This window comes from Cyclopterus lumpus, chromosome 12 (genome assembly GCF_009769545.1).
Source record: "Cyclopterus lumpus isolate fCycLum1 chromosome 12, fCycLum1.pri, whole genome shotgun sequence".
Classification (NCBI taxonomy): Eukaryota; Metazoa; Chordata; class Actinopteri; order Perciformes; family Cyclopteridae; genus Cyclopterus; species Cyclopterus lumpus.
Genome location: NC_046977.1, coordinates 5,188,502 through 5,203,179, shown reverse-complemented (window position 1 = coordinate 5,203,179; position 14,678 = coordinate 5,188,502). Strand labels below are relative to the sequence as shown.

Sequence of the window (14,678 nt, the reverse complement as noted above, 5' to 3'; positions counted from 1 at the left end):
GTGTCCAGCTACAACAAAGAAACTTTTAATTAATTAAAACTATCCTCCACTAGTTGTTTCTAAAAATATTACATACCGCTGTGGGGAGGGGGATGTGGGGGGGGGGGGGGGCTTTGTACAGAGTATAAGATCATTTTATTCTTAAAAAATACTTCAAACCCTGTGATTTATACTGGATACAAAAGTTGTTATAGTTACCTCTAAAAATGTTTTAAATCATTATAAGCATTTTTGTAAATTGCAGCATTGAACAAAAACAGACTATTAGGGAAACTATGTAGTTTGTGATGGGATATTATCATTATAGTGCATTATGGAAGCTATGGCAATATATTATATTGACTTTTTGTATTAATCTAAGCAAGCATGCACTATGAACATCAGAATATTTCAGCAAAGTGGTGTAATTACAGCACTATGGTTAGCACCTTAGATAATTTACTCAGCACCATGTACTAGAGAGAGGATGGGATGGAAGATGGGGGGTTTAATTTGGATTCATGGACCCACTCTCCTCTCTCCTGTGGCTCAGTTCTCCTCTAAGGAATGCCTGTACCTGCAGTCTGTCTACTGTAAGTGGGGTAGAAGAAGAGACTCCTGGTACCATGCGGTGCCGTGAAAATAATAATAATTTCCCTCCTATCGTACTTAAGGAAGCATGAAACTGATCTTCCAGAGTTGTAGAGAAATTAATAAAACACTACTGAAAACTAGAGCTCTATACTCTTTTTAAAAAAAAAACCTTTATACCACAGATATTCTCCCTAATCATCAGTGGCATCTGGTTCAATAATGTATGAATAATAACTATTATAATAAGTATTTAATGCACTGACGCTCCGTGCGGACGGCTTGTGTGCGTGTGTATGTGTGTGTGTGTGTGTGTGTGTGTGTGGCTTTGGACGTTCCTACTGAGAGTTTACGCTGGTTCCCACATTTTGGGATGAGACTAAAAGCCACAATCTCCCATTTTGGAGCACTGGTAAATACAGATGTGATATCTGCTCGATTCAAGCAAATGAACCTGCCTCTGGATTTATTCACACGTCGGCAAGAAAAGAAAAAAAAAATGGAGATTAGCACCAAAGGAAAATTAAATGGCACCCCTGAAAAATCCTTCCATATGAGTTTAAAATATCAATTATCTTCTCATTTTCTATTGCACTTGAAGATTATTTCTTTACATAAGATATACATATATATAAAAGCTAATAATAAGCATACATATATTATATATATATATATTTTTATATATATGTACATTTAACTGATCCCAATTACTTTAATTATTCTCTCCTAACAGAATTGATTTCTGGTATTTAAAAAAAAAAAAAAAAAAAAAAAAAAAAAAAAAGTACACACAGTATACAGATGTATACAGTTACAAAATAAGTTACTATAATGTCCGCTGATTAACTTGGCCATGGTCTCCCTTCACTTAGCAATGTTCTCGAGAGATTGTGTGGCATGAAGCCTTTTTTTTTCCTCCAAGCGGGCGTACATGTGGAGATCCTTCTTGAAGAGCTTGAAGAAGCTTTTGCCATGTGGAGAAGCTATTAGTGCAAGAACTCCCCTGCTCCTCCTCAGCTCTTCTTTGTCCCTCCAGCTCCCCCCACCCCCCGTGCTTCCTCCCTCTGTGTCTGCAGTCCAATGGGAGTGAAGCAGGATCTGTTTGGAGGGGAGGCTTGTACTCGCTTGGATTATTTTTTACCACGGATCGGAGGAGATCCCTCCGATCTCCACGCCCGCATGAAGGTGTCACCGAGGGGTGAGGATCCATCCCTCCACGCTCAGAAGACTTAACACGTCGGCCCTCACAGGAAGCATACAGGACCTACTTCGAGGTGGTAATGTGAGCCAGGTGTAGTCTTGGGGAGGTTGTAGATGTCAACCACGGGGAGCAGAGAGGGATCCAGGAAGTGGAAGACAAAATGGGTTTGGTGCCAGCGGCCATCTTTCACCTGAAACCCAGATACACAAGACATTTTATAGTCCAAAAGCGTGAACGTTTCAACCGGGGCAAGTCAAGAATGGTGTCGACGAAAAGGGCAGTAAGCCAGATGACATCTAGTCGGTCCTACCCAGCAGGAGTCTTCTATGACTTCTGGCTCGAGATCTCCTCCCACCTCGAACATCTCCCCACTCCAGGCTTTGAATCTCACAGCGCTCTGAGGGGCCAGCTGATCCTCAGCTGACCTCCAAACCGAGACGTTCAGACAGTGGATGATGATGTGCTGCTCGGCCTCTGAGCTCAGCAGGTGCAAGAAGTTCATCTGGACACGACCGACGCTGATAGCCGTCTGCTCAAAAGGGGGCAGGACAGGACTGCTGATTAACAAGTCTGCAATAGTCCTTTAAATTGTATACTATTTGCTTTTATTGTGTTTTAAATACCTTGGATACAGTTATTGGTTTCAGGCAAGTCTGGCCACCTCCAGTAAAGTTGCAGGAGACTTCAATTGTATCTGACGAGCAGCCCAGGTTGGGGTCCATCCAATAAGTGCCTGAAAATGCAAACACATAATAATAATAATAAGTAATAAGTCCATCTAAGCATAAAAGCACTCTCTGTGTCAGCCTCCAACACAACATGCGAACACCCTCACCATCGTTTAACTTCTCTTCACAGCTGTGCAGGTCCCTGCAGATGCGGGCGGGGTTGTCCCGAGTGCCCAGCGGGTTCTTCAGGCTCTGGATCAGGTTACTGAGGTAGTGGAGGGTCTTAAAGATCTCTGCGCCCTGGTCCAGCATCGGCAGGTCCATCACTAGCTTATTCTGGAGGACAGACCAAGAGATACGGTGAGTCTGATAAGACAACGAGCAACAGTACAGAGACGTGTCGATGTCATACTCCACTGACCTCAGCCCTGAGTGGGGAGTATGAATCCATAAACAAAACGCCGTCTTCCTCCTGCAGAAAGTAACAGAATCTTAAAATATCTCACCAGGGTGATTTTATCTTTCTGGATAACACATTTCAGTACATTTTGGATTTAGTTGAATCAGCAAACAAAACCCGACTTACGAATGATAGAGGGATAGCCGGGCGACCCTGAAGGAAGAAAAAAAGAACAAGTTATTTCACGCAACTCGAATATGATTATGTTTGTTTGACAGATGCTTAAACTGCTGCCTAAAGATGGACAACTTACTGGAAGTCCAGGGAGTCCACGAGGTCCAGGAGACCCCTAGTAAAAAAAGAAGAACACACATGCAGGATGAGGTTTTAAGTGGCCATAGAAAAATACAAAATGATATGCAGCAACAGAAACTGACACACTATGCAAACATACCCTTGGGCCTTGAAATCCCTGTGCAGAGAGAGAAAAGACATATTTTCAGTGTGAATATTGTCATCAAATCTGCTTTTCACACAGCACTGTGTAAATAAAATGTAAAAAAAAACTGAAAAGAGTCAATGTGGTTATAAATTGACACTTACAGTCTCTCCGTAATTGCCCTTCTCCCCTCTAGGACCCTGTAAAGAGACGTACACATGTCAGTCGGCGGCAGAATAACAGCAGATAGAAATAATGGAGCTGATCTCGATCTGTTTAATACATACTGCGCTTCCATTGGGACCGATGATTCCCACGGGGCCACCCACTCCTCCTCTGCCCTGATGGAGAGGAACAGGAGAAGAACAATGAAAAAAGAGGTCCGGCGTGTCTTCGTCAGTGTAAAGTAGACCACAAGTCTGCTTACCTTTGTGCCCTGTGGCCCCTTTGGTCCCTGTATGCCCTTTGGCCCAAAGTCTCCTGGAGCCCCCTGAAAACAGTGACCATTTTCTTTCAACACATATATATATATATATATATATACAGTTGTGTGTGTGTGTCTGCATACATCTGTTTAGCAAAACACTACAACTACTTTTTAAATGTGAATACTTAGGATCATAACACAGGGTGGTGTTTAATGGACACGTGGGTTTGTCTGTGGCTGTTTGGTGCTGAACATACCCTTGGTCCAAACACTCCCAAAATTCCTGGAAAACCGGGTTCCCCTGCGTAACCCTGAACAAGAATTAAAGACACAATGAGTAACACAGAATCTCCAATATGTCATCATATCAAATCAAATCACATATTGCATTACAGTTGCTACTCACAAGTTGTCCTCTGGGTCCTTGCTCTCCCTGTGTCCCCGGTAGTCCCATTCCACCTCTGAAGCCTCTTTTCCCTGGAGGTCCACTCTGGCCTCGAAGACCCTGCTCACCCTGGATGGATGAATAAATGATGGGGTGTTAAATAATAATTCCTGGTTATCATCTGATAATTAAAGCAGTCTCAAACCCCATTCTATCGATGATTATATAGTTCAGTATAATCAATACACGGCATATTACTCATCCCTCTCACCTTTGGTCCAATGGTCCCCTGAACTCCCGGGAGTCCCGGACCGCCAGTTTTACCACGTGAGCCCCCTTTGCCAGGAAGACCAGCCTCCCCATCATCACCATGCTCTCCCTAAATAAACATCATGGTGGGCGAATGGAGAAGATTCATCACAAAGATGTGAAATATGCTGATTACATTCATGGTTCTGAGAGGATAAACCTTTTACAGTTTAATGACTCTCGTCCAGGCACATCTGGTATATTTCAGCCCAATTACAGATACGTCTCTAAACATAGCAAATCCATCAAGTTGTGCTTCTCTCTGTCCGATACGTTTTCATTGTGTAACATAAGGGATATTTAAGCATATTGGGCATGCGGGCAAAACTCGTGGGCTTGTGTAAATAGGATAAATAAGATAATTAAGATATATGAACAAGAGATCTCTTTGTTTTTCGTCTCACCGGCATGCCTTTACTGCCGTCCTTTCCTGGGACTCCATCCATCCCGGGCACACCCTCCAGCCCCTCTCGGCCCACCACACCTCTGGGACCGGAGAGACCACCCTCACCCTGAGGAGAAGAGAGGACTTTTCAGAAACCTGCACCGAGCGTGACAGCTCGTGTTTACCGGCTTCTTCTACATCCGTCTATACGTAGGTCTAGTTTAATCCAATTTATGACTTTTGTATGCGCCTCGTTTCCAATTATTCTAGTCGTAAAGGCTGACAGTATACAAAACATCTGTAGGAGTGAGGATGTATGGAGACCCGTTAACCTACCTCCAGTCCCTTGGTTCCTTTTTGTCCTGACTGACCCTTTTTGCCCTTTTGACCCTGGAGAGAGAGAGAGAAAATGTTTTAACGGTATTAATTATCAATGTCCCTCTTCTGCTCGTCATTGTTGGTCACTGTGAATTAGCAACAGTAACATTTATGCAGGTGTTGGTGAACAGCAAGACATTTATTAACAGCAGCTTACTAATAATGGCCTCTTAACTAGACATTTCTGTTGGATCTTTGTTAAGTTCATTACTCAGGCATTCAACTTACACCATATACAAGCTTGAATATATCATCTAAAGCTCTCATGCACTAAAGATGATGCATTCAGACAATAAATAGGAGTGCATATCCTTATAACTCCTCAAACATGCGCACAAAATGTTTTTGTTTTTTCGACATCCTTACTTGATCTCCTTTGGCCCCTTTGGGTCCTTGTTGCCCGCGAGGTCCAGACAGTCCCTGAAATGAGCAGTCGTGTTACTGAAAGCACATAAAGACGACCTGTGTGGTGCCTGCGCGTGTGTTTGTTTATGTCCACTGGACTGCGTACGGAAATAAATCACAACTCACAGGTTGTCCGTGAGCTCCGGACCGGCCTCTCTGACCATCCAGACCAACTTGACCCTGAGAAAAGAGTAACAGAATATAAACCACATGAACCCAAATATGATTTTATTTTTTAAATCGCTCCAATGTCATGGTACTTACTTTATACCCCGGGTCTCCCGATTCTCCTCTCTCTCCTCTGTCACCTGGAGTACCCTGATAAAACAAGAAATAGTTCACAGCAAATCAATTTTGTTTTAATGCAATCTTACAGCAGACCAGGATGGAGAAAGGCAAGTCAGGTGTGACTTACGATGTCACCGGGAGGACCGGCAGGACCCTCGACTTTCCCATCATCCCCCTGCTCGCCCTGCAGAAGAAAAGCAGAACAATGCACATTTAGATGCTTCAATACACTTAATCCAGCTTTTAAAACGAGTTCAGGATTGATTTGTGGCCAATCAAGATTATTGCTGGGATGGATACTGGGAACTAATAAGAAGGAAGAGAAGGAGATCAGTGTTACACATAAAGTGAACGAGGTGTACCTTTTCACCTTTTGGTCCTGAAGGCCCCATGGGGCCCTGTGGTCCCTGATGGCCCTGCAAAGACAGACCGAAGACATGATGTTACGTGAAATGATTCACCAAAATGCACATAAATAATGTTTAATGGCCACCCACATGAATACACGTATGTATTCTAAAGTAATCTTACCTCATAACCTGCAATACCAGGTTCCCCCTGTTGACCCATTCGACCAGGAGCTCCCTAATGAAAACAAATATCTTCACTACACGTAATTTAGATGGCATTCAAACTTACAATCTATAAAACAGTTTATGTCTTTAAAAATGAAATCATTACTGTTCCACTTTACCACGTGTCCAATGGTTCCTCTGGACCCCTTCTGCCCAGTGAAACCTGGCGGTCCAGTCTTCCCCACCGTCCCGGTCTCACCAAGGTGACCTTGATGACCTTTGGTACCCTAAACACGCACAAAGGATAAGTTACAGAACAGCTGAACCCAGAGCATCTCGTTGTCATGGCGCGTGGATGCTTTTCGTTGTCTGGAGGATGAATCTGCCATTGAGAGGATGTTGATACCTTTGACCCTTGTTTGCCTCTTTCCCCGAATTTGCCAGGTTTCCCTTCTGGACCCTTTGGAGAGAAAAAACAAAATTAGGAAACAGCCGAAAACAAAATATGTGGCTATGGATTTGACCAGAAAGTCAGCCCACTTACTCTGACACCGTTGAGTCCAGGACTTCCAAGTGGGCCCTCTTTTCCCTTTAGCCCGATTTCACCTTTTTCTCCGTTGTCGCCCTCCTGACCCATGTCGCCTTTTTCCCCCTGAGCACACGCACAGAGAGACACGACTCTATTTAAGTTACTTGATCGAAGATCACACGCGTAGCATATGGCTACGTGTTGGAGTCGATGCCTCAGATCTTTTATTTAATTAGGAAGAGACGCCACCTTGCTTCCATCGGGACCAGCTGGACCAGCTTCTCCCTCTAGGCCTGGCTCTCCCTGTTATACGAACACACACAGATGCAAAGGTTAATGAAACAAACAGCTCCACCATGTTACCGATATTTGATGGTGTAACTCTGATGAACACACACCCGCTGTCCTATTAGTCCCTGCTCTCCGATGTTCCCGACAGGTCCAATGGCTCCCTGACACACACACACATGGGCAACAGGGCACAGACGATAGTCATTATGTCTAACTTGGGTATTTTTTTGATATTAATTCATGTAGTTTAAGACATTCTCTTTCATTTAGGCGTGCAACAGTTGAGGTAAACATTCAACAGTGTATTGTCTCACCTTCTCCCCTGGCTCGCCTGCTATTCCTGGTTCCCCCAACTTGCCCGGAGGACCCTAGATGGAGGAAAGGAAAATGTTTTGGACAGAAATTACAGGCAAATTAGTATTTGGCATTAGATCTGTAGGGGGAGAGTGCCATTACGTATTGTCATGAGAGAGAAAAAAGGAAGAGGACACCTTCGTAATGTGGGTTAATTAGTTTAATTGGACAGATTACTTCAATCAGAGAATTATTGATATCTTGGGGCCTGGTGAAAAACAGATGTCACATATTTAATCATTTAGTCAGTCTTCACGATACCCTTTGTGCGCACGTGTGTGTGTATGTGTGTGTGTGTGTTGTTTGCAAAATGTCCCACCTTTTGACCAACTTCTCCCAACAGTCCCACGGTCCCCGGTGGCCCAGAGGATCCCTATGAGACGATAACACACATACTTGAATCATAATCAGACCAAAAACTGGAGATGCTTCACACAGATGAACATTTCATAAGTATGAAAAATAGAAAAAAATCCCTGGCTGATGTTTATTGTGGAAGAGCCAACTAGCAGATACATCAGTAAAGCATCTGTATACAGTTATGGCTCCAAATGCAAAGACTAACTGTCACTAATTATGTTTCTTAAACATCGGCACATTTCCATGAATACGTCTTACTCTCAGTTTGCTCCCTGGTTGACTTGCATCCAGTTCAAACAATAATCACGATATAACTGAAGTCATCTGTGTGGTCTTTAATTCATATCATTCATCAAAGAAAAGCCAGCAGCGGGGCTCAGAAGCATATTGTCTCATCAGTGAAAGCAGCTGTGCAGCACAATGAGACAACGGAGAGTGATAGAGAGGGAAAAAGGTGATTTTCAACATTGTATATAAGGGAGGATTCATATTTATAGGCGGTTGCTGGGAAACATCACTTAGTCCTCCAAATATTATTTATAATATCATTGCCTCTAACATTAACTAACATTGTTTTTCCTGTTCTGCCTCTTTTAGCGTGCGTTAAATAAGAAAAACACAAGGAGGACAGCACATATTTTGCAGTTACGGTTTTATCCATCACGGCACATACATTTTCCCTGTCATTTTTCGGCGATTCAGCACTTCTATTAATAACCGGTTTATTTTTTCAGAAGCGTTTATATTCTGTATTCAGTCGGTCACCCGGCGCGCCTGCAGTTCCCTCTCCGGCCACTGCGGAGCAGATGTGTGACGCACGAGACAAGTCTCTGGCTGCTCTGGAGGAAACATTTAATACCAGCAAATTTGTCTCATAAATGTCCTTCCTGGCGATGATATTTTGGAACCAACAGGGGGCTGGGCAGAGAGATTCAAGGTGTTGTTTGTTGCCAAAGGGAATTTAATAAAACTATTAAGCGTGCTTATGAAAAAGGGGGCAGAGGAAAAGTTTGACGAGCTTGAGATTGAGCCTCAACAAAAGATAACAGAAGGAGAGAGAGAGAGAGGGATAGAGGCAAGTGAGGAAGTCAATATATGCCAGGGATGCAGAGAAGATGGAGAAACAAGAAGTAAATGAAACGATGGAGACGCAGTTGGAAGGTCGTACCGGTTCGCCTGCTATTCCCTTGTCCCCCGGAGGTCCCGAGGGTCCTTGGATACCCTGGAGACAGAAGGGTAAGTGAGTTCAGAACACATGTACATGCTCACTGTCGTAACACACTACATACATGTATAGTTTTTATGAAGGTTTTAGTTAGAATATAGCTCAAATAAGAGCACAGCTTGTTCACACAAAATAACTTCTTCATTAAGTCGTAGATGTGTATAATATTCATTTGTACGAGCAAAGGGAACTTACAGAAAAACCTTTAGGCCCGGTTTCCCCCGAACTCTCCGATCTTCCCCTACAGGGGGGGGGGGACACAATAAAAAGAAGAATTTCTAAGACAGGAGGATTTAGAAGTGTGCGATACTGTAATTGACAAAGGAAGTGCATGCATAGTCCAGATTTACTGAGGCTTTGTGGGTAATTGCAGGCCTTATCTTCATGTTTATTTATGTAGTAATAATATGACACAAGAACATTATCTGACCGTTGTACAACATCAAACAAAAAAGAGGAACGTCTGGCCAATAAACATGATTTTCACCGAGCACAAGTGCGTGTTGTCATTCCATGTCTCTCTCCATCTCTTTTTAATTTGTCCGTGAGTTAACGCAATGACCCCCTTACTACATTAGATTTACAAGCCTTTCTGTCCATAAATATCGATAGTATTTTATAGCTGCAAATGCCCAAATAATTCCCAGAAAGTGGGGTTTAATTGCATGCTGAGTAAATGTTCTCAAAACCCCACCAATGAGCCGTGCGCTCAGGTGTCCACACTTTGTAAATCTGGCTCACAGTGAGTAGAAAAACCTTCCAAGGACAGTTCTCTCCTACCAAAGTAAATTATTGTATCTGCCCGTGGGCCTCCACTCTGCAGGCATCATGTCGGTCCTCTAAATCATTCTTTGCCATCTCCAGAGGAACATTACCACCAATAATATATGAGAGGAAGGAGAAGGGAAGAGTAGAGAAGTACCCCCAGTGCTTTACCTGTGGTCCAGGGGAAACCTATTTTTCCTGGAGGACCTTCAGTACCCTGTGGAGAAAGGGAAAGGATGAGAGATCGCCATGGTGCGGAGACAGTTCACTGTGGTATTTACCCGGCCTCCTGAGTAGATGTGCAGCTTGCTCTTGTGGTGCATATTTAGAATCTATTATGCAGGAGGATATCACTTTGACAGCAATGAATGCTACTTTATTTTCATTACTACACAGCTTGACTTTGTGAAGGTTTTTTTCGTAGTTTCAATACATCAACAAGGACCTTCCAGCAAATGCACAAAATCACGTCCGATCTCTTACCGTCTTGCCCTCTAAACCCATCTCTCCGGTTGGACCGTCGGGCCCGATCGCTCCCTGAAACACAAGAGACAGCCGTCACTTCACCAACAGAGGTCACTGCAGCACAGCCAGACAGCCACGCTGTAAATAAACACCTCGGTATGGCACGCCGATGCCAATAACCCCCCCCCCCCCCCCCCCCCCCTCCCCCCATGCCCGGGAGCACGGTCAAGGGCCTGTGAACCTGACTTTTAAAGGATGATCAAAGAGAGTAAGTCACATGTTGTACGTGGCCGTGTAAAAGCTAATGTGTGTGTACAAGGACTGCAGAAATAGCTGCAGGTATCTCGGCGGGGGGGGGGGGGCAGCTAAAGTTACTGCTAGTCTATGACTTGCATTATTAAACAGTCAGGGCTCAAAGTGTGTGACACACACACGCAGTCAGAGCAGTCGGACTGTTTAGATGACACGGGTGCAGCTGTCAAACATAATCAATCTAAAGCGCTTAAAGCGGCTTGCCAGTCTAGTGAGCAGTGATAATAAATGGGAGGGCAGGCAGTGGACCAGCTTCAAGTCCCATCTGCTCTGCACCTGCACAACCGTCCTCATCTACGCCGCGTGGCGGATGCCCGGCTCCTCCGCGATCACATAAATAACGAGAGATTTTCTCGTAATCATTAAAAAAAAATCTTTTACTGAGGGGGGAAGCAAAATAGGACACGACGCAGCCACACAGGCAGGCCTTGTTTTGCGGCGAGTGGTCGGTGACTGGGCCCAGTGGGGAGTCTGGCCCGCGGAGAACGCCGCTAGCCGAAGTGCTATAAGCCTATTATACATAGAGCTGGATAAGCAGCGCTCATTAACATTCCTGTCTGGGGTACCTGCTACCCGCTGCTTGCGTTTACATAGGCGGATTAACGGGGTGTGTAGGGGAGATATTTCACCCCGTTGGGCCGCAGGAAGAAAAAAAACACGTCCACTCAAATATTACGCTTCGCAGTTAATGAATTACACTGAGTTACACTGACTTGGGAGAAAAAGGAACACCGGGAGTATGATTTAAAAAACATGCGATGAGATAAATGTGCTCTTCAACGTTAGCCGAGGATCTTCTGGACTGGACGTCACGAGGAGTTTATTCGATTATGTTAGTCCGATTGGCGATTTCTCATTGCTCGATATCCACAAATGATGTCGAGCAAAGGAAACAGAAGAATGTGGAGCGACTGTGGGTCAGTGGTCAGTGGTTAGCAAGTCCGTCTTTCAATCAGGGGGTTGGCGGTTCAATCCTCGCCCTAGTCGATGTGTCCTTGAGCAAGACTCTTAACCCTGAGTTGTTCCCTGTAGCTGTGTCTACGGTGTATGAATGTAACATGATTGTAAGTCGCTTTGGATGAAAGCGTCAGCTAAATGACATGTAATGTAAAGAAGAAGCAGAGAGGCGCTTCCTAGCGGGATCCGATGTCAACATGCCGGTGTTTTTTTTTTTCTTCTTCTCTCTGACTCCACAATATATTTCCATGTAAGAACACAGCCCCGTGCCAATGTTTTTCGGAGAGCGAGGCCAGATGTTACATCGCTGTCGACATTAAGGCCTTGTGGCTCAGGGTCGCGTCTAAAAGACATATGGTTGTTTAAATTGAGTAAAAAAAAATCATCTCGCGAAATGGCGTAGGCCTTCGTTTATGACACCAAATCAAAAAGAAGCCGTCTGAAACCGTCCGTCTTTACCGAGACTTTATAGCATTTTGGTTTCACAGACAACCCAGTGAGTGGACCCCCGCCCCCCCCCCACCCCTCCTTCCCCCACAGTCTTAAATTAAATCCTTTTCGTTGTTTACTTGTATCGTTCAACAAAAGGGACATTTTTTGTTTGTCTAGGCGTATGCATGACAACTGAAATGATCTTCTGTGTCAGACACAGCTCGCGTGCGGTTGGCGGATGCAGCGACGAGACATGTGAGAGTGTGTATCTGTGGTCGCGCACATTTACATGAAGTCTTCTGGCTCGCAACACACTCAGGTTTTCTCAGTTTTGGACTCTCCCCGACTTAAATCAGGAAAGCAGGAGGCAGATTTATTGGCACTGGAAGCTGCAGACATTCGTATTAATTGAAAGCACACCTTCAGACTTTAGTGCGTCCAGGCCAACCGACGCATTGGACGCCTCATTTTGAGAAGTTCAATGTGATTTAATTCCACTTTCCAGCTGGCTCAGTGGCCCGTAGCAATAAAATAAATGTTTTTTTTGTTTTTTTTTAACTCTGAAAAGGTCTGAACTCCACAAGGACAGAGGATAATACTACAAACACCAGCATCAGCTGACCCCTAAAACATCCATTTAACGGTGTCCTGATGACTCTTGCATCATCGCCATAGTTACAGTCGTCATCGTCATAGTCAAAAAGTCATTATTTCCATTAATTACGGCCACTACTTTCTCTTGGAATCAGCTTTAATGGCCTCCGTGAACAATAATTCATTCCCTGCATGTTCTTCTATTTAGCAGCTAAAACTCCAGCTGTTATTTCCTTGTTTTCATGTCTCAGAAAATACGAGTGGGTTTACGATTTTTGTTTGACAAATCTCAAGGCGATTACTGGCGTCTGCATCTACAGTGTATTTGTTTTATTTTCGTTGAACACTCTTGAGTTATTTAATATTTACGTTTTAAAAGGAGAAGCAGACGCAGGTGTATCGAATAACACTAATTGTCTCACTTTAGGAGTGGCGGTGAGTCACCGAAAGGGAACGATGCCAAAATGAATATAGTTAAACCTGTGAACTCTACAGTTCAATTGACATTATGATGTATTCATTTCGGTTACCATATGAGCTATCATATACATGCTGATAAAGCAGCATATGATGCACAATGTGAAACAAGCCCACTGGAGGCTTTCAGAAATAAAATGTCTAAATCAGGTGGATACGATTGTGGAAAAAAAACAACAGAAATTATTATCTAAAAGTCCTTTCAAAGGTTTAGCACATTTAGGTTGGATTTCAACAAAAAGGTCACAGGTCTAAAAGCTGATATTGTGTTTTTTTTGCGAATGTTTTATTGGTTTGAAAACCTCCTGCTAACCCCCAAAAAAAATTAAAACTTTGCTCTTGTTAATCTCCCCCATAAATCACATTTCCCCGAGTTGTATTAAATTTATCTGCAAAGCAAACTCCAGAATAGCCACATTCACATTTTCCAAGACATATGTCATGTCGCTGGATTGACGGAGGGTCTTTCCAGCCGAATAGTCATCGTCCCATTTATATGGAATAAAAAAAAGAAAAAAAAAGAGAGCTGTTTGTTTTACGTCACTGGAGCTCTTCCTGCTGTTATAATGAGCACGGACATCTGAAAAAGATGGAACAGACTCGTGCTTTGACTCCGAACCCGAGAGTGTGTTATGCAAAGCGAGCGCCCGTGTCCGTTAGACACACATGACCTCAGTGCGGAGGCAGCCCCATATCACTTCATTATAATCACCCACTATAGTTTTTCCAATGGCTCAACAACAGCAGTGGCTCATGGCTCATGTCCACACACACACACACACACACACACACACACACACACACACACACATTACAGCATGCACAAAAACAGCAAAGTGATGTATATCTCAACTCTTTTGCAGAGTTTATGATCGGTTCTCAGGGCTGGGAGCTACGCCACGCTGTCTGCAGAACACCAGTCAACAGCTAGGCTGCAAAAACAACAGGTGTGGATCTTACCCGTAAGCCTTTGGTTCCTCTGGTACCGGCTGGCCCGGCCGCTCCAGAAGAGCCCTGACGAACAAAGGAAAAGGGAGATGAAGAGGGAAAGGAAAGCGGGAAGGAGAGATAAAACACTTTTTTACATTGACAGACCACAGAGCCCCCAGGTTGTTGACCCAAGGAGGTGGGGGGGGGGGGGGCAGCCTGACCTCGGGAACACACTATGGGGTTTGTTGTTAGATCTGTCACTCACACCAATTAACGGGCCTGCTCAGGAATCCTGTCCTGCTGAACCCCGGAGCCCCATATTTATGTTTGTTTTGGTGGCTCGGTGGCCCCCACCTTCAACCAAGGCTCAGTCCGCACTCTGTCAAACCCGAACCGTGGCAAGGGGAGGCGGGGCAGCTCCTAATTGGTCATAGGTGTTGCGCGTTTGACTGACAGAAGGGTAATGCAGGTTCGGCGTGAGACTGCCAGCTCTCATCACGCTCAAAGGAACCTTTGCTGCAGACTGTAAATGTGGGTTGTTAACGCTACAAGATGCCGTTAAATACAAAGACGCCAAGACACCTCTGTTCATCTGTTCACCTTGTAGCCGTCATCGT

General features: G+C 44.2%; 1 protein-coding gene across 1 annotated transcript in view; it reads right to left on the bottom strand.

The window, feature by feature from the left end:
- Window positions 1-1,335: 1,335 nt before the first annotated feature.
- The window catches only part of LOC117740810 (collagen alpha-1(XXVII) chain A-like), a 58,325-nt gene continuing 44,982 nt past the window's right edge, over window positions 1,336-14,678 (bottom strand). The window contains exons 28-61 of the mRNA XM_034547383.1: window positions 14,092-14,145; window positions 10,378-10,431; window positions 10,052-10,111; window positions 9,325-9,357; window positions 9,073-9,126; window positions 7,864-7,917; window positions 7,505-7,558; window positions 7,298-7,351; window positions 7,149-7,202; window positions 6,915-7,022; window positions 6,777-6,830; window positions 6,550-6,657; window positions 6,387-6,440; window positions 6,218-6,271; window positions 5,983-6,039; window positions 5,832-5,885; window positions 5,694-5,747; window positions 5,529-5,582; window positions 5,121-5,174; window positions 4,804-4,911; window positions 4,362-4,469; window positions 4,112-4,219; window positions 3,963-4,016; window positions 3,706-3,768; window positions 3,566-3,619; window positions 3,443-3,478; window positions 3,294-3,311; window positions 3,153-3,188; window positions 3,026-3,052; window positions 2,861-2,911; window positions 2,607-2,775; window positions 2,395-2,504; window positions 2,082-2,300; window positions 1,336-1,961 (exon numbers count right to left, since the gene is read on the bottom strand). Of these exons, the coding sequence (XP_034403274.1) occupies window positions 1,815-1,961; window positions 2,082-2,300; window positions 2,395-2,504; window positions 2,607-2,775; window positions 2,861-2,911; window positions 3,026-3,052; window positions 3,153-3,188; window positions 3,294-3,311; window positions 3,443-3,478; window positions 3,566-3,619; window positions 3,706-3,768; window positions 3,963-4,016; window positions 4,112-4,219; window positions 4,362-4,469; window positions 4,804-4,911; window positions 5,121-5,174; window positions 5,529-5,582; window positions 5,694-5,747; window positions 5,832-5,885; window positions 5,983-6,039; window positions 6,218-6,271; window positions 6,387-6,440; window positions 6,550-6,657; window positions 6,777-6,830; window positions 6,915-7,022; window positions 7,149-7,202; window positions 7,298-7,351; window positions 7,505-7,558; window positions 7,864-7,917; window positions 9,073-9,126; window positions 9,325-9,357; window positions 10,052-10,111; window positions 10,378-10,431; window positions 14,092-14,145 (2,430 nt within the window). The 3' untranslated portion in view covers window positions 1,336-1,814. The remainder of the gene's footprint in view (window positions 1,962-2,081; window positions 2,301-2,394; window positions 2,505-2,606; window positions 2,776-2,860; window positions 2,912-3,025; window positions 3,053-3,152; window positions 3,189-3,293; window positions 3,312-3,442; window positions 3,479-3,565; window positions 3,620-3,705; window positions 3,769-3,962; window positions 4,017-4,111; window positions 4,220-4,361; window positions 4,470-4,803; window positions 4,912-5,120; window positions 5,175-5,528; window positions 5,583-5,693; window positions 5,748-5,831; window positions 5,886-5,982; window positions 6,040-6,217; window positions 6,272-6,386; window positions 6,441-6,549; window positions 6,658-6,776; window positions 6,831-6,914; window positions 7,023-7,148; window positions 7,203-7,297; window positions 7,352-7,504; window positions 7,559-7,863; window positions 7,918-9,072; window positions 9,127-9,324; window positions 9,358-10,051; window positions 10,112-10,377; window positions 10,432-14,091; window positions 14,146-14,678) is intronic.